This window comes from Silurus meridionalis, chromosome 29 (genome assembly GCF_014805685.1).
Source record: "Silurus meridionalis isolate SWU-2019-XX chromosome 29, ASM1480568v1, whole genome shotgun sequence".
Taxonomy (NCBI): Eukaryota; Metazoa; Chordata; class Actinopteri; order Siluriformes; family Siluridae; genus Silurus; species Silurus meridionalis.
In genome coordinates, this window is record NC_060912.1 from 4,860,502 (window position 1) to 4,877,216 (window position 16,715).

At 35.4% G+C, this 16,715-nt stretch overlaps 1 protein-coding gene across 12 annotated transcripts in view; it reads right to left on the minus strand.

Moving 5' to 3' along the window:
- The window catches only part of epb41a (erythrocyte membrane protein band 4.1a), a 36,690-nt gene that overhangs the window by 13,855 nt on the left and 6,120 nt on the right, over positions 1 to 16,715 (minus strand). For all 12 annotated transcript variants that reach the window (XM_046844081.1, XM_046844076.1, XM_046844080.1 and 9 more), the window contains 11 exons: positions 16,239 to 16,639; positions 15,370 to 15,792; positions 15,145 to 15,249; positions 14,933 to 14,975; positions 14,766 to 14,841; positions 14,404 to 14,622; positions 12,729 to 12,816; positions 4,927 to 5,079; positions 4,718 to 4,815; positions 4,413 to 4,588; positions 1,488 to 1,735 (listed from right to left, as the gene is read on the minus strand). In XM_046844081.1, coding sequence (XP_046700037.1) covers positions 1,488 to 1,735; positions 4,413 to 4,588; positions 4,718 to 4,815; positions 4,927 to 5,079; positions 12,729 to 12,816; positions 14,404 to 14,622; positions 14,766 to 14,841; positions 14,933 to 14,975; positions 15,145 to 15,249; positions 15,370 to 15,792; positions 16,239 to 16,631 — 2,022 coding nt within the window. In that variant the 5' untranslated portion in view covers positions 16,632 to 16,639. The remainder of the gene's footprint in view (positions 1 to 1,487; positions 1,736 to 4,412; positions 4,589 to 4,717; positions 4,816 to 4,926; positions 5,080 to 12,728; positions 12,817 to 14,403; positions 14,623 to 14,765; positions 14,842 to 14,932; positions 14,976 to 15,144; positions 15,250 to 15,369; positions 15,793 to 16,238; positions 16,640 to 16,715) is intronic.

Below are 16,715 nucleotides of genomic sequence, written 5' to 3' on the forward strand. Positions count from 1 at the left end.
CTCAGTGTATAAGATTGTGGGATTTCTGATTGAAAGGGTGTGAGCTCATTTGGAATGCTTGCTTCTGATAGACAAATTTCAAAACAGTTTTGGCACCTGATAGGTGCTTTGCAAAGATTTACAGAGTCTGTGGTTGAATGATAAAAGTACCCCTTTAATAGCCATATACAAAATGATGATAAATATGTCCACCATCCTTTTTCACAACAAAAAAGTATGTGGAGTTTAGGTTTGTGTTTTGGGGAAGGGGGTCTAATCTTTCCCATTGTGCCTCTGTACAAGTGAGTGAAACAGTGTGGCCTATTGATGGGATTGGAAATTTGCTAGCGCCTCAACACTGTGACCATGAATACGCCTGCAGATTTCTCATCAGGTTCCACTGGTATAATGTAGGTCCCCCACCTCCTAAATTGGTAATGGATTAATCTTTCTTGTTGCTATCAATAAACTATATTAGTGGAGAGCCACCCTGCATCCAGGCCTATGTGTCCCACTACCAGGGCTGTGGTTATAATCAGTTATGTCCCAGAGGCCTCAATATCTGTTAATTGAAGTCACTGCTCTAATGTGAATGGCAAAATATGATAATTGCCTGTGCATTGCCATGTGCTAGACAATCTTGTAAGACCTAATAATGTTACTCTGGATTCCGGTGTTTGGGCATCATGGCGGATGTCTGACCTGAAGGCTAAAGCCACCAAAGACATGCTGCAGTATTCATACTTCGCAAACAAATATGCCCACAAGCCATTATATTAGCTGAAGATTTGGCAGGGTGTGGTAGAGTGGCTGCAAGATGCTCATCAGCCAACCCAGGCCTTTCAGATGGTAGCTATGCCAGGCTGTTTGGAGAATGCCAGCAGCACATGCATTCTGATAAAAGCTAGATCACAATTACTCCTGGATGCTGCAGTCAGAATTGAACTAGGTGTTTTAACTGTTGAATAATTGTCAGAAAATATGTCTTAGATGGGGCTATAACCTTATAGAGCCTCTGATCTCTTTCTTAACCCAGAAGGATCCAAACCTGCCAGTCTGAGTATAATCATGACGAGTATGCATTATACTGTGAAACGAAAATGGCGTTTTAGACCCACTAGTCAGGGGGTGGCAAAAAAAAAAAAGTACAGAAAGTTAATTGTTCAGCAGAGAATGTGGGATTAGCAGAGAATATGTGGTACAGTATATCAATGTGATTTCAAGACTTTTTATGAGTGATCAACATAGTGCAACTGCACACTCTAAATGTACATGTGTAAAGCATTGCATATGATGGTTAAGAGGAGTGAAAGAAACTCTGACTAGCATAAGAATGTAACACATCAACAATTCTACTTTTTATTAGCTAAATAAATAGTAGTTTTATTTTATTTCCTAATGCTATTCCTACAGAATACATTGATTGAAATCCTTTGAATATGCATTTTAAAAAATAAGCATTACACCTCAACAGGAATTTGCATCTAGTGAAACTAAGTTAAATGTACCTTGATCTCAGATGTGTCCTCAAGTGCAACACTTTGCATTTTGAAGCTCCCAGTCACATAGCTCTCTGCTTTTACCTCAACCTTGTTCTCTCCTGAGTGAGATGGTAGACTTGTGGGTGTCACCAAGTCTTTGTGCTCCACCTGTATGGCTGATGTCAATATGGAAGGACTTGGATCACCAATAGAAATAGGAGACATGATTGGAGCACTGACAGGACGTGCTGCCTTGTTCAAGGTGGAAACCATTGCTGAATGAAGAAGGTAGAAAGACAGAGAAGGAAAGAATGTTAAACCATTATTTTATATATTCAATCACATGCATATGTGTGAATTTATTTAGCTTAAGGCAGATCATTGGACCAGAGACTACAACCCCAATATAAAAAATAATTTGTGATTCTGTGTAAAATGTAAATAAAAACAGAATGCAATGGCTTGAAAATTTCATAAACCCATATTTTATTAAAAACAGAACATAGACAAGAAATCAAGAAATAATTTGATGCTGCAACATGTCACAAAAAAGGACAGGGTCATGTTTAACACTGTGTAGTATCCCCTCTTGCTTTAAAAAACACTATGTACATCTGGAAACAGGGGAGAACAGTTCCTGAAGTTTGGGAAAAGGAACATTGTCCCATTCACATCTGGTACAATCCTGGGCCTTTTTTTTGTTTACCTATTTTACATTTCATGGTGCTCCAAATGTTTTCAAAAGTGAAAGATCTGGAATAAAGGCAGATCAGTTCAGCACCCGGACTCTTCTACTACGAAGCCATGCTGTATTAAAAGACGTGTAAGCTGCCCATTTTATAGGCAATAGTGTATAGAATGGGCAGTCATCAGAGTCATCAGTCCCCCTATCATCAGAGAAACAGGCTTTTGAACTGAGTTCTCATAACAAGCTGGATCGTCCCTCTCCTCTTTAGCCTAGAGGATGTAGCATTTATGGTCTGCAAAAAGAATTGAAAATTTGTATTCATCTGACCATAATACACAGTTTTAAAATTTCTTTCAGTCAATTTTGAATGAGCTTTGGCCCAAAGAAGATGGCAGCGTTTCTTGATCATATTCACATATAGCTTCTTCTCTGCATGGTAAAGCTTTAACTTTAATTTGTAGATGACACAGCAAACTGTGTTAACAGACAGTGATTTCTGGAGGCATTTCTAAACTTATGCAATGATTTTTATTACAGAATCATGCCTAAATGTAATGCAGTGCTGCCAGAGGGCCTAAAGATCACGAGTATCCAATATTGATTTTTTACCTCTGTCCCTTACACACAAAGATTCCTTTACATGTTCTAAATCTTTTGATGATATTTTGTTCTGGAAATAATGATTTATTTAGTCTTCACCATTGTATGTTAAGGAACATTATTCTGAAATTATTCTCTATTATACTATTTTTTATACCCAATAATCTTATTGACATTTTGCCAGTTAACTTAATTAGTTGGCAAATGTTCCTTGAGCTGTTTCTTTCAATTTCTTTTCCAGCCTTTTTTCTGTCTATGTCCCAACTTTTTTAAGACGTGTTTTGGCATCAATTTCAAAATGACCTTTTCCCCTTTAAAATAGTACATTTTCTCAGTTTAAACATTTGATCACGTTTTATACGTACCAACAAAATATGGGTTATGATATTTGCAAATCATTGCATTCTGTTTTTATTTACAGTTTACACAGCCTCCCAACTTTTTTGGAATTGGGGTTGTAGTTACTGGGCAAACACCAATGAGTATATATTGATTATATGTACATATGATGTAGGGTCAGCCACACCTGCATATCAGCCACAACTTTCATTAATGCAGGGTTGTTCAGATTTATAATTAGCTGTATTTTTCAGCTGAACAACAAAACAGCAAATGTTTAGCAAAAAGTTGGCTAGAGCTATGGGTTTTTTCCATCCCAAATGAAGCAACTTTTGGAGCACGTTTGAAGATGGAAAAAGAAATTTCATGTACTGTTTTTTGGGCTAGCTGAAAAATTTGGTAACAGCCAAGATTTTGTTTTAAAGCAAATAAATAATAAAGTAAAACTTCAAAAGGAAAATCTTTTTTGTGTTGAGTTTGAAAAGTGTCTCTCCAAAACAGAATATAGTATAATTTCTGTTTGCAAAATTGCATCTGAACAAACCATCAAATTTTGGTAACAAGGTAAAGCAAGTTGGAGATGTTTGGCATGTTTGGCATTCATGCACAGTGTAATGTTTTGTGAAAACCAAACACAGCGAATCACAGCAAACACCCCATACCAACTGGTGGTTGTGTTAGAACAATGGTGATTTGGGTTTGTTTTGCCACAAAACATGGAAAACTTTCAGTCACTAAAACAATGATAATCTCCACTTTATACCAGATTATGAATTTTTTGAGGACTGTCTGTCCTGTGGCTTAAGCTTGACTAAAATTGGGTCATGCAACAGGAGAGTTATTTTCCATGTGGTACCAAATGATGTGGTACAAAAAATGTTGTAGCTATATCATTCTACACTGAAGTATAAAATGTACTTACTTTTTTCATGTACATACTTGAATATGATGCATGCTATATAGGATAACTTTACATTTACGCCATTCGGCACACAATTCATTCAAATGAACAGGTGAGGGTTAAAGGCCCAGCAGTGGGATTTAAATTTACAACCTTCTGATCAGAAGTCCAACATAAACACTGAGCTATCCCTGTGCAATGCATAGTTTTTTTGTTAATATTTGTTTTCCTTACATTTAATTGTTCTCTATCCAATATGTATGGAGATAAAACCTTTTTATTTACCTTTAAAGTGGATCAAGTGTTATGTTACCATATTAGCTTCTTTACTAATTGTTTAATGCCAAAACATTTATAAAGAGGGAGTGAGAGTAAGAGAAAGAGATAGATAGAGACAGAGGGAGAGGGAGGAAAGAAAACAAACCTCCATCTAAGCTGTGAGAGGCCATTTTACCGGCAAAGCGCTTGAAGTGAGGTGCGGGGCGGTTGATCATGGAGCTAGCCTGCCGTGTTTGAGCCTGAGTACGGCCACTATACCTGAATTTGGAACCCAGGGCCAGGAGCTTTCTGGGTGTGGTTGCAGCTTCAGTAGACGTCAACCTGGGAAGGACAGACAATATATATAGTGGCTCCTCTAGCTTGCCTTGTTCATTTATATCCACAGAAAAGATACTCAAGTATTGTGATACAAATAATTAAAAAAAGAATAGTACTAAATTTACTTATTACCTGAAAAAGGTGTGGTGTTCTACACACACCTTCCAAAGCTTCTTAGAAGCTTTGTAACTGGGCAGCTTGAAGCCGATGGCACTCTCATAATGCTCCAGCTAGGACAGAGTTTAAGAACATATCAAAAAGAGTGCAGACCTTGGTGGAACACTAGCTGAACTATATATTATTAAAAAAAAATCATGCAAAAGTGTGCGAACTTGGTGCACCTCAGATGGACGTATCTTGATGAAAAAGCTGCTACGTTTGTAGGAGACTTTCAGCACTTTTGGCCATGGGAAACGATTAATCCGCAGCTTGTCTTTATAAACCATGAGACCACTGGAGCACACACCTAGCATGATATCCACTCCATTTAGATCCTGAAAAACAGACAAAACATCTCTATGTGATATACTCTCTAGGCAGAGGTGTACATATAATCCAAAATGTACATTTACAAAATGTACAAACATATAATCCATCTAGACACTTCATTCAGATTATATTGTTGTTCATAATATAAAATCCATCTTGAGTGCAAATTGATGAGACTTAACAGATCACAATGCATCACAGGAACTCTTTAGCCTGCAGGGTCTAGGGTTAACACCAAACATTGCGGATCTAAAAGAGGGGTGCCAATATGTCAATCGCAATTGGCCAGTGGATTGCAAATGTAGTATGGGTAGATTGTCTGTCATTCAAAAAAAAAGTCTGAGATCTCTTTTAATACACTGGTCACCATGAAAAAAGTGACTTCACTTATTTATATAAGTCAACATTTTCCCAAATAAATTAAGTACAAATACCATTCCACCATGATTGATCATCATTTGGTATTCTGATGGAGGCTGCATCCATTTAGTGCAAATCATCAAAGTAAGTTAAACCATAAATGTATTGGATTGAATTGTATTGTTCTATAAGGTTTCATGCTATTATGCGATATATGCTAATGTATATTAAAGTAAAACTTAAGTTAAGTTATATTAAACTATATATATATATATATATATATATATATATATATATATATATATATATATATATATATATAAGTATACTCTTTTCTCATTTCAACAGATTTAACTCCAGGTTTAGTCATGTCTTTTTCATTTATAAAATCCACTTTGTGAGGGTCATCTGCAAACTTTAATTCAGTTAATTTTCATTTTTATTTGAAAAATGCTTTTAAGCTTTGCATATCAATTCTGCAGTGAGGAAAACTAACACAAAATGGCCTGCTCATATTACTCCTATATTAAGCTTCACTGGCTTCCAGTTGCATCCTGTATCGTCTACAAAATTCTTCAGTACACATTTAATTCACCCCATTGGTCTTGCTCCCTTCTACCAATCTGAGCCAGGTTTTTATATTCCCACCCAAACACTTTCAACTTCTGAGTGTGAAATACTTAGTCAGGGTACAGGAATGTACCTAAAAGAGTATAAATATGTTGTTGCTCCAGCTGTACCCTAGCAGGATACAACAATGCACCTCTGAACATTGGTACATTTATGTACCTTCTTGTTTGTTCCTGTAAAAGAACATTTATGTACCCCTAGTGATAGAAATGTACCTCTGTGTCCTGGTTTAAAATTACATCCTGATCACACATCCTGTGCACAAAACATCAGTAAAATCCTATGGAAAAATATCAGGATGTAATTTTAAACCATACAAGGACACAGGTATAGTAAGAAAAATGGCCACATTCTGACAGTAACATGCTAACTTTTAATAAAACTGTAAAATCCCATATAAAACAATGCATTTTGAATCATTTTGTTGTTTTCAAGAAAGTATAAACAGTGTACAGTATACATTGAATTAAAAGCGTTCGGAGTCGACACAGGCTTAGATTAAATCAACTGAATTACAACAGAAGATGATTAAACAACTTAAAATCTGCATTACCAGCATCAATTATTACAGTTTGACTTTATTTCTGTCATATACCTACAAAACATTAACCAAGCCATTAGGGTTGCACAATCCAGTGCACTCTTAGTGCCGGTCCCAAACTTGTATAAATAGGGAGGGTTGCGTTAAGAAGGGCAACCAGCGGTAAACGTGCCAAATCAAATATGTGTATCACAAACCTCGGTCACGGCCCGGGTTACCAACAACCGCCACAGGTATTGTTAGCCAACAGGGTACCGGTGGAAATTGGGCTACTGTTGGCCAAGAGAGGAGAAAGAGAGGAGTAAGACGTCTACAGAGACGACAGGGAAAAGTGAAGTGTAGGAGAGTGGAGGTTCGGGGTTGGTACTTTAAATGTGGGCTCTATGACTGGTAAAGGGAGAGAGGTAGCTGATATGATGGAGAGGAGAAAGGTAGATATGTTGTGTGTTCAGGAGACCAAGTGGAAAGGGAGTAAGGCCAGGAACATTAAAGAAGAGTTTATACTGTTCTACAACAGTGTGGATGGAAAGAGCAATGGTGTAGTGGTGATCCTAAAGGAAGAGTACAATAAGAGTGTAGTGGACTTGAAGAGAGTTTCTGATAGGGTGGCGAATGTGAAGTTGGAAGTTGAAGGGGTGATTGTAAATATTATCTGTGCTTATGCTCCACAAGTAGGTTATGAGATGGAGGAGAAAGAAAGAATCTGGAGTGAGTTAGATGAAGTAGTGGAGAGTATACCTAGGAATGAAAGATTGGTGATTAGCGCATATTGGGCATGTTGGTAAAGAGAACAGAGGTGATGAAGTGGTGATGGTATGGCTTTAGGGAGAGGAATGTGGAAGGACAGATTATGGTAGATTTTGCCAAAATAATTGAAATGGCAAAGGTAAATACTTATTTTAAGAAGAAGCAGTTAAGACATTCTTCAAGTCTTACCTGAGGATTATATTTGATTTTCTTATATTTGTTTAAATGGTTTGTTTGACCTCACCATTTTTGAGATTAGTGGTTGCTTTAGTTGGGCTCTTGACCCTTGAGTTGACCCTTGGCAGTTTTGGTTAAATATTGATAATGAAATAATCAATAGCTAATGATCTTCTTTAGTTTTGATGTGTGGTATCTAACTAGTTTGAAAAACGATTAATGATTTAAAAAACATTTTATGCACAAATCTTTAGCGCAATAACACCATGTAGACTTAGGAATCAGCACATGAAACTCAATTGTTTGTAAAGTACATTTGTTTTGAAAGGAATAGTCAGAGAAATGGCAATTAAGCGGTTTTGTTTTATTGCAGATGGTGATATAATTTATTAAACATTTTTGCTGATATCAATCAGGATTAGCAATATTGTTTGCATTGATAAACCTCTATAAAACCTTTAGATTTTAAAACTATGAGGAAGCGTTTTAAAAACATTTTATACACAACACCTTAGGGCTACAGCACTATTTAGATACACCAGAGGTGTGAAGTATCGGAGTACAAATACTTCGTTACTGTACTTAAGTAGATTTTTCTGGTATCAATACTTTACTCCACTATTTATTTTTTAGACAACTTTTTACTTTTACTCATTACATTTTTACACAAATATCTGTACTTTTTACTTTTTACATTTTCAAAACCGGCTCGTTAATTTAGTTTTACTCCACTGATTTGGTGAAAAAAATTTTTTTTTATTTTCACTGCGCGCTGATTTCAGCCGAACAACCGATTTCCTGTTACTGCGCATCTTTTACAATCCGCTGGTGTATAAAGTCCTGACTCTCACTCTTTATGAAGATAAGAATCAGCAGTCAGAAGGCAGTGAGAAGTTTGGGGTTAACGTGGATGAGACAGAGGGAGTCAGTGATTAAACATGACTGAGAACAGACACATTCATGATCATCATCATCTTTTCTCTGCTTGTGTTCTATATGTGGATCTTCAGCCTGGACACATTCATTCGGTAACAACATTTTTAATTGGTTTTGTATTAATATATATATATATATATATATATATATATATATATATATATATATATATATATATATATTGCTGTCAAAATTATTGTAAACGGCACTAAATGTTATTAACGCGCTATCAATTCAGCGCGCATTTCAGTTTTTAGGGGAGATTAAAACCTTCAGAAAAAAATAAATTTATCCACGACGTCCTTTCTTTACTTAGATATAAAATAAACTCCACATAAAAATATTTTTAATCAGTAAACTTTTGTTTTATTTATGCGCCAAGTCTCAAATCAAACACTAAATCCGCCATATTTTACACAATTAACCCTCTAGGTGGCGTTTTGTGGGTTTTTCCTTCATAATGGCGACACAAGCTACTTTTTACTTAAGTACATGTCAGAGCCAAGACTTCTTTACTTCCACTTGAGTAAAAAAGTTTAATCAGTACTTCAACTTTTACCCGAGTATTTCAAAACATGAGTATCTGTACTTCTACTTAAGTAAAGGATGTGTGTACTTTTGCCACCTCTGAGATACACACATCAAGAATCAGCACATGAAACTCAACAATGGTGACTATTAACAAACTTCATGTCTCAATGCGGGCTGGGGTCCAAAATACTACACTTTTTTCAGTAAACATTTTTGTGAAGTTCAGAGTTTTTTGTTTTCCATTCTTGATTGTCGCCAATGTTAAAACTCATACACTGATTGTTGATATCTTTGATCTGCTATAAGTATAAAGAATTGACTGAAATCCATGAATTATACTCATGATGGATTTGACATCTCCAACACATAGCAAACCACATTTGACTACACTTATATAAAAAAAAAAAAAAGAAAAAGAAAAAAGCTGTACCTAATAAACACAACTAATTTTAAAGTTCAAGAGCCCAATTAGAACAAACACTGATCACCATTATGGTGACTTCAAATGAACGTACAACAACTAAAATCTCCATTACAGCTTTTGTACAAATATGACAGAAATAAAGTAACATCGGTTGGTAATTGAAGTGAAGCTGGTAATTCTGGTTTGGGGTTATTTAATAATACTCTGCTAAGATCATGAGAGATTTAATATTTTTACTTTTCAGTTCATTTCATTTATGGCTTTGGCTGTAAGTTGTGTTTCTCTGCTCTTGTTTCCCTTTCGTTTATTAATTCTGCTTGTTCACAAATGTTATCACTAACGCTTAATCCTGATTTAATTAATTACTTCATGATCTTATTAACTTCATCACTGATTCAGTGTTACTTCACCACTCTGCAGTGTGAACACATAAGTGCTCTTTTAAAAGTGAGAATTTGCTCTAGGATTAAAGGGGATAAATGTGTGGGGGGAAAATGCACTGAAATGTATTTCAACAGTAACATACTGTATATAAATTTAACAAAAGCAAACTGTAAAAGAGAAATTTAAAACAGTAGATTACTGGCAACTCTGCTCCCAGTAGTTTACCATAAAATCACAAAAAAACTGCAAAGCCTGGACAGAGAAGGAAAGAGAAACAAGAGCAAGAAAAGCCAGAAGAAACCATGGCCAGATAAAGCTGGGTATATGTTTGTGATGTAAACTCTATCATGAACAAATTTACTGCCCTCGCTCAACATCTCTTATTAAAAGTATAAGAACAATGACAGAATTTAAACACACACAGACATCAACAATCAGTGTATGAGTCTAAATCCAAAATGGAAAACAAAAAACTCTGAACATCACAAAAAAAATCTACTTAATAAGTCACAACAAACTGAACACCACCAAAATAAAAGCAAATTAAGAAAATAATAAGAACATTCAGCTGCATATTGTATTCATGCTGCAATGTACAGAATGGTACCATTGTACTATTCTTGCACCCAGCATGCATTGTGACATAAAAGTTTTTGTTAACTGTTACCATTGTTGAGTTTTATGTGCTGATTCTTGATGTTTAAATAGTGCTGTAGCTTTAATAGTTTGGTGCAAAACTTTTTGGAGTCATTGCTATAATGAATAACAAAATTAATTAAAAAATACCTTTAAAATCACAGATTAAACTCTGATATCATGAAAATAAGGTCATAATATGACAATGATTTCATCATGATCAATAGTTGACCTAGAAAAATTAACTTAATTATAATTTCTCTTGACTTTTCTTATCATAAACCATATGTTTTACAAACACAATTAAAACAACCAGAGACAAACTAATGTTAAAGAGTGTGAAGGGTCAAGAGCCCAACTAATTTTCAATCAAATTTTTAATCAAATGTAAACCCAGTGCTAGAATTGAAGGGGGGCTTGGGGGGAATCTGGGACAAAAAAAAATTATTTTATTAAAATATATGATTTACTCATCAACTGGCAACCCTCTATAAAACTTGACTCGATTTGAGCACTGGGTAAACTGTTAATCCTCAAAGAATGTTTTATAGATATATGACAGAAATAAAGTCAAAGTTTAATGGAAGCTGGTGATGCTGTTTTTGGAGTTATTTAATCATCCTGTTTTAATTTAGTTGATTTCTTCTAAGCAGCTGTTTGTCAGTTGTAGTTTTTTCTTGTTCTTTACTTTAGTGATTCTGCTTGTTAACAGCAGATGTTCATCAGTGTCTGAATTTGCTCATTTGTTTTCACTTACTCTGTCAAGTGGACTATACTAGTAAACTAATGTAGGGGAATAGTGTACGAGGGTGTAAGGTGTGATTTCAGATACAGTATTTGAGTGTCGACTCTGAATGCTGTTAAATCACAGTGTACTGTAATCTGTTTATACTTTCTAGAAAACAACAAAATTACTCAGAACGCATTGTTTTATAGGAGATTTTACTGCTTTAATGAAAATGAATGTAGGTGTTTTTCAGTTTAAAATTACATCCTGATATTTTCCATAGCACTTCCCTGATGTTCTGTGTGCAGGATGGGTGATCAGGATGTAATTTTTACCATACCAGGACACAAATCTACATTTCTAATAATAGGGGTGCATAAATATTCTTTTAGAGGTACAACCAATAAGATACAAAAATGTACCAATGTTTAGAGGTACATTGCTTATTCCCCCGATATTATCAGTCATAATGTTTCATCTTCTTTTTGTTTTATGTACTGTTTATTGTGTTTACATGCCTGTATTGCTTATGCTTTAAGCCTCTATATGAAATTGTTTTTCTATGGATTTCATTATCGGTAGGCTTTAATACAACTGCTTCATTCACCTGCATTGACTTTAGTTTTAGTCTGGAAAAAAGGCTATGACCATATGTTTTACTATCTTTACTATCTATTGTATTATATTATTCCTTATTGTGAAGCCAGTTTGTGAATAGAGAGTGGAGCTGGAGGAAACAGGTGGTAAGGAGCACACACCTGATGGTGGTTTTTGACTAATTAGTGTTCCCAGTGAGCAGCAGAGAGGGGAAAAGGCAGAGGGAGACAAAAGCCTGATGGACACGTAGAGCTGTGTGTCTGTCTCTGTGTGTGTGTGTGGCTTTATAAAAAGACTCGCCGAAAAGTGGCAAATAAATCCACAAAATGTTTGGGTTGAACTGTTGCCTGACTTCCATATTCTCTGTGAGCAAGAAAGATCTCTTCATTGCTATATAAATCAATATAAATATAAATTCAACATATTATTATTATTAATTATTATTATTATTATTATAACTATGGGAGTTGTTACAAAGCAGCTTTATAGAAATGTATTGTAGAGACAGAAAATCTGGGATTCTTTTCTTTTTCATGTAAACTTGGAAATTAAATAAAAAATAGTATTAAATATTATTAAATATTAGGAAAGAGATTTTTTTTGTAAAAGAGAAAGAGTATTTATATGTCAAATTTAAGATTCTGCCATTTGGTCTCTATTTCCAATGTAAGCACATATCTACTATGGGCCCTGCTACCTACCTTGTAAAAAAAAAGCTCTGATTTTTTCCCCATGTCCAATTCCTTCTATTGATGTGTGTGCTCATATGACATTCTGATAAATATGTGTATCTATATGCCTTTTTTACTCTTTTTTACTTATGAATATTTATTATTTTTGTAAGCTAGGATGTTTTGTTGAATGTGTTTTGCTGTACTGTACAGAAGGGAGAATTTCTCCTTTGAGCCTGAAACATTGCCTCCTGTATCTTTTATAGAGAAGAGAAGTCATTCTAGGAGAGTACCTTAGCCTGGTGCAGGTCTACACCATACATGGACAGCTTTTTAGCATTCTCCAGGAACATCATGTCAGCCTGAGCAGGACTCATGGTTCTAGGGACAAAGTACACATGAATAAATGCTCATAGTATGGTACTATCAACAGAGGTGGAAAAATTATTAAGATGTTCTAATCAATTAAAAGTACTGTTACTTCAATGAAATTTGACTTAAGTACAAGAAAGTTACAAGGTTAAAAATCTACTCAGGTAAAAGCAAAAAGCAGCTCATTTAAAATATACTCAGAGTAAAATTTTCCAAGTTTAACAGTGGGGGAGTGTGGTGTAGTGTAGTTTAAAAGGGTATATAAATCTCAAACTAGTTGTTTTTATTGAAGGAACACCTTCACAAATTAAAATGTATTAAAACAAAACTAACAAAAAAAACCCCACTACAGTTCATGACTTAAATCTAATGTGAGTTATGCTCTTTCACAGCAAAACATAAAAATCTGTTATGATTTCATTTATGATAATGAGAGAAATCACAAATGCAGATTCAATATTCAGACAAGGAGGACAACCACGTTAAGACAATCAGACAACCACGTTAAATTCGTTTAAAGTTTCTCTTTTAGCTGGGTCTGCATTACTGGTGTACAATACTTCAAACTTAGGTTAAAGTAAAATTACAGAGTTTAAAAACTACTTTAAAAAGTGGAAGTACACAAATAAAAAATACTCAATTTCTATAACTTGAGCAAATGTAATTTGTTACTTTCCACCTCTGACTATCAGTACGCAATATTGCGAGATTGGGCAGTTCACCAAGATTGAAAAAAAGAGGAGAGGGAAATTGTGTTTCTATTAAATAAGTTGGGAATGCACTGATTGTCTGTCATAGAGTTCTCTAACAGATTCAATGTCTGTTTCTACAACCTCATCTTTTTCTCTGATACCAACATTTGATGTTAAGGATGTATATATATTTAATAAATGAGTGTTAATAAATACATTTTAATGTTGGCATAGCTCCAAATATCAGGTACATTTATTTATCCAACCTAAACTGCCTTTTTTTTCTCCTTACTTTCCAAGAAAAAAAAATAAGAAGAATAGAGAGGAAATGACTGTTTAGGATGTAAAAATTAACAGAAACCAAGTTAGTTTATACTTAGAGATATTCTGTATAAACATTCACATTTACAGAAACACTGGAAACAATTTAATTCAAAACATTGTACATAGTCTTTAAATAAACAAAAAATGCTGGTCATTTAAAGGTTGTGTTACATTTTTGCCCCCTGAGTTTATTGTTTTTGTGTGTTTTATTTTTGCTGCTTTCTTGAAAAAAAAAAATCTTGTTGAATGCTTTTGGCATGCTTGCATGCTTGCATTTTGATGAGTGGAAATTCTTGCCTTGAAATACTTCATATCAGCCAAATGATTACATCAAAATTAATTAATATCACATTAATCCGCACAGCAATCTGATGTGTCAATATAAGATCAAAAAATAAATCGAAATAAATTATGGAGATTATGTACCTGGTCTCAGTATAAAAAAAGGTATTGAAGCATTGCCTAAAAGTGTAACTTGTATTCAATACTTTTTATATCCTAGTGTTATTTTAGAAAATTAGTCAAAAAAGAGAGAGAAAAAAAAAAAGCAAATATTGTGTAATGAACACTAAATAGCTACCTGTACGTGCGATGGAGTTCCATGACTTTGTCCTCAAGTTCCTTTGTCTGATTTGGGATAAGTCTGAGCTCCTTGGCATAGTCTGTTCCGTGGACCTCAGGGTCATACTCCCCCAGTTCAGACTGCAGTGCATAAGAACCCAGCAACGTTAGAGTGACGAATGAGCAGGGCAAACGGCCACTCATGATGTCCTTGCGCAGCTGGAGACACACATAATACCTGTAACCCAAAGCAATAACATAAAGGCTGGTAAGTTATACAATTAAAGGCTGATTTATACCATATAACACAGAAATTATAAATATATATTCTAAAAAGTATGTGTGTGTTAAAGAGAGGCAAGAGAGAGAGAGATGAATTACCTTGTGATATCCTCGGATAACTGGGCAGGATCAGGTGGATAAAACTTCACATTGAACGTAAACTCGTAGCTGATTCCTAACAATAATAATGATTACCATTAGATCATTAAAATGGTCTACTTGGCATTAATAAACATATAAATGTTTAATTATTTAAAATTTCTCACCTCGCACTTGCCTTCTGATCTCCTTGGTAAAGTCGAGCCATGTCTAGAATAGCGAGAAAGAAACAGATAGCAAGAGAGAGTTAGTATAACTATCACATTCTCACAGACGTGTAGGGATGTAACAAAGGGACAGCCAGTCATCTCTTACAGTAGCTTTTATTTCATTAAATAACAGTTGATGTACAGTATAAATGAATAAAACAAATTTTCACCTTAATCGCTTGTGTTTCCCAGATAGCAAGGCCATAGTAGTCCTTCTCGAGCAGATTCAGGTGGTCACATACTTTTGCAAACAGCTCCTGACCTTTGGCGTGTTTCTGTATACAAATGCATTGTATGCTTTATCTCCATTTTATGTATCTTATTGTGTGTGTGTGTGTGTGTGTGTGTGTGTGTGTGTGTGTGTGTGTGTGTTTCTGGATGAGAGAGATTCTTACCTCCAGTTCACATTCAAAAAGGGTGTCATCCAGTAGCGTGACTTTGCAGTGCAAGACCCTGGGTCTGCGTTGACCTTTAAGAGCCTTTCCTTCCTCCTCAGCAGTCTTTTCCTTTCTCCCTCGTTCTCCCTCCCTGTCCATTTTTCCTGCTCCTGCTGCTTCCACCTCCTCATCCCCAGCTTCAAGCTGCTCCACTACCTCTTTATCTTCTTCTGAGTCATTCTCCTTTTTCTCTTTCTTCAGCTTGTCTTTGTTCTTTTTCTCCTTCTTCTCTTTTTTCTCAATAGTTTTTGCTTTCTCCATTTTCTTTTTCTTGTCTCTGTGTTTATTCGTCTCTTCTTTCTTTTGCTTCTTTTCTTTCTTTTCCTGTTTCTCCACCTTTAATTCGTCACCCTCGATTGTGTCTTTTTGGTCCACTTTAACCTGTTGAAAAAAATAAACTCCACAGTGTCAGAGAACATATAACCTTTCACCAAGTTGGAACACTTATATAGAAAATTCTTCAACAAAAATGGTCTCAAAAAGAGAGTCGTTAGTTATTATTAGTTATTTTTTATTATTATTACTTTTTTTGTATAATAATAAAAAAGCCCATTCTTTCCAGGCAATTAAACTGCCAAATATTTGAAGTATAAAAAAAAAAACTTTTTTTGATATTGTGCTACACTTTTTGTGTAGAACAGTATTAACAGTTAAATTAGGCCACACAAACTTTTTTTAAGGTTCTTTTGATCTTTTGCAGAAACAAACTAAAACACTAGGATTTTGGGAAGCTTTTGGTAATAGTAAAATTACCTCTCCCTAGCATGAAGCAAAGCTGAGACGTTCCCCCCGATTAAACCCTCTGTTTCTTCCTATCTCACCCTCACCTGGTTCTCAGAACTGCTGATGGAGTGCAGATCCAGCGCTGCATCTCCTTCAATGCGCAGCTCAGGTTCGGGGTCTGCAATCGGAGCTTTGGGGTCCAACTGACTATCTTTCTCTTGACCTTGTTCCACCTTGACCCCCTCGTCATCTGAGCACTGCGATCGTCGCTTCAGGATAGAAGAGAACAGGCGTGAGAGGCCACGCCCACTCGAGTTGTGCTGCCGTGATTTTGACTGCTGAGCTTCCTCCAAGCCTCCCGGAATTAATGGTGGGCTGGAGGGTCTGTCTGGAAGGGGTTGTATAGGGTCAGGCTCTTGCACTCCAGCCTCTCCATCTTCTTGCTGCTGCTCACAGACCTGCTTCTTCTGTCCACTACTTGCTTTGTCTGTCGTCATGGTAACCACTGAGAACAAATGACAACCACACAAAACTATTATTGTGAGACAGTGAGAATCCAAGCAGCACTGTTCTGACAAAAT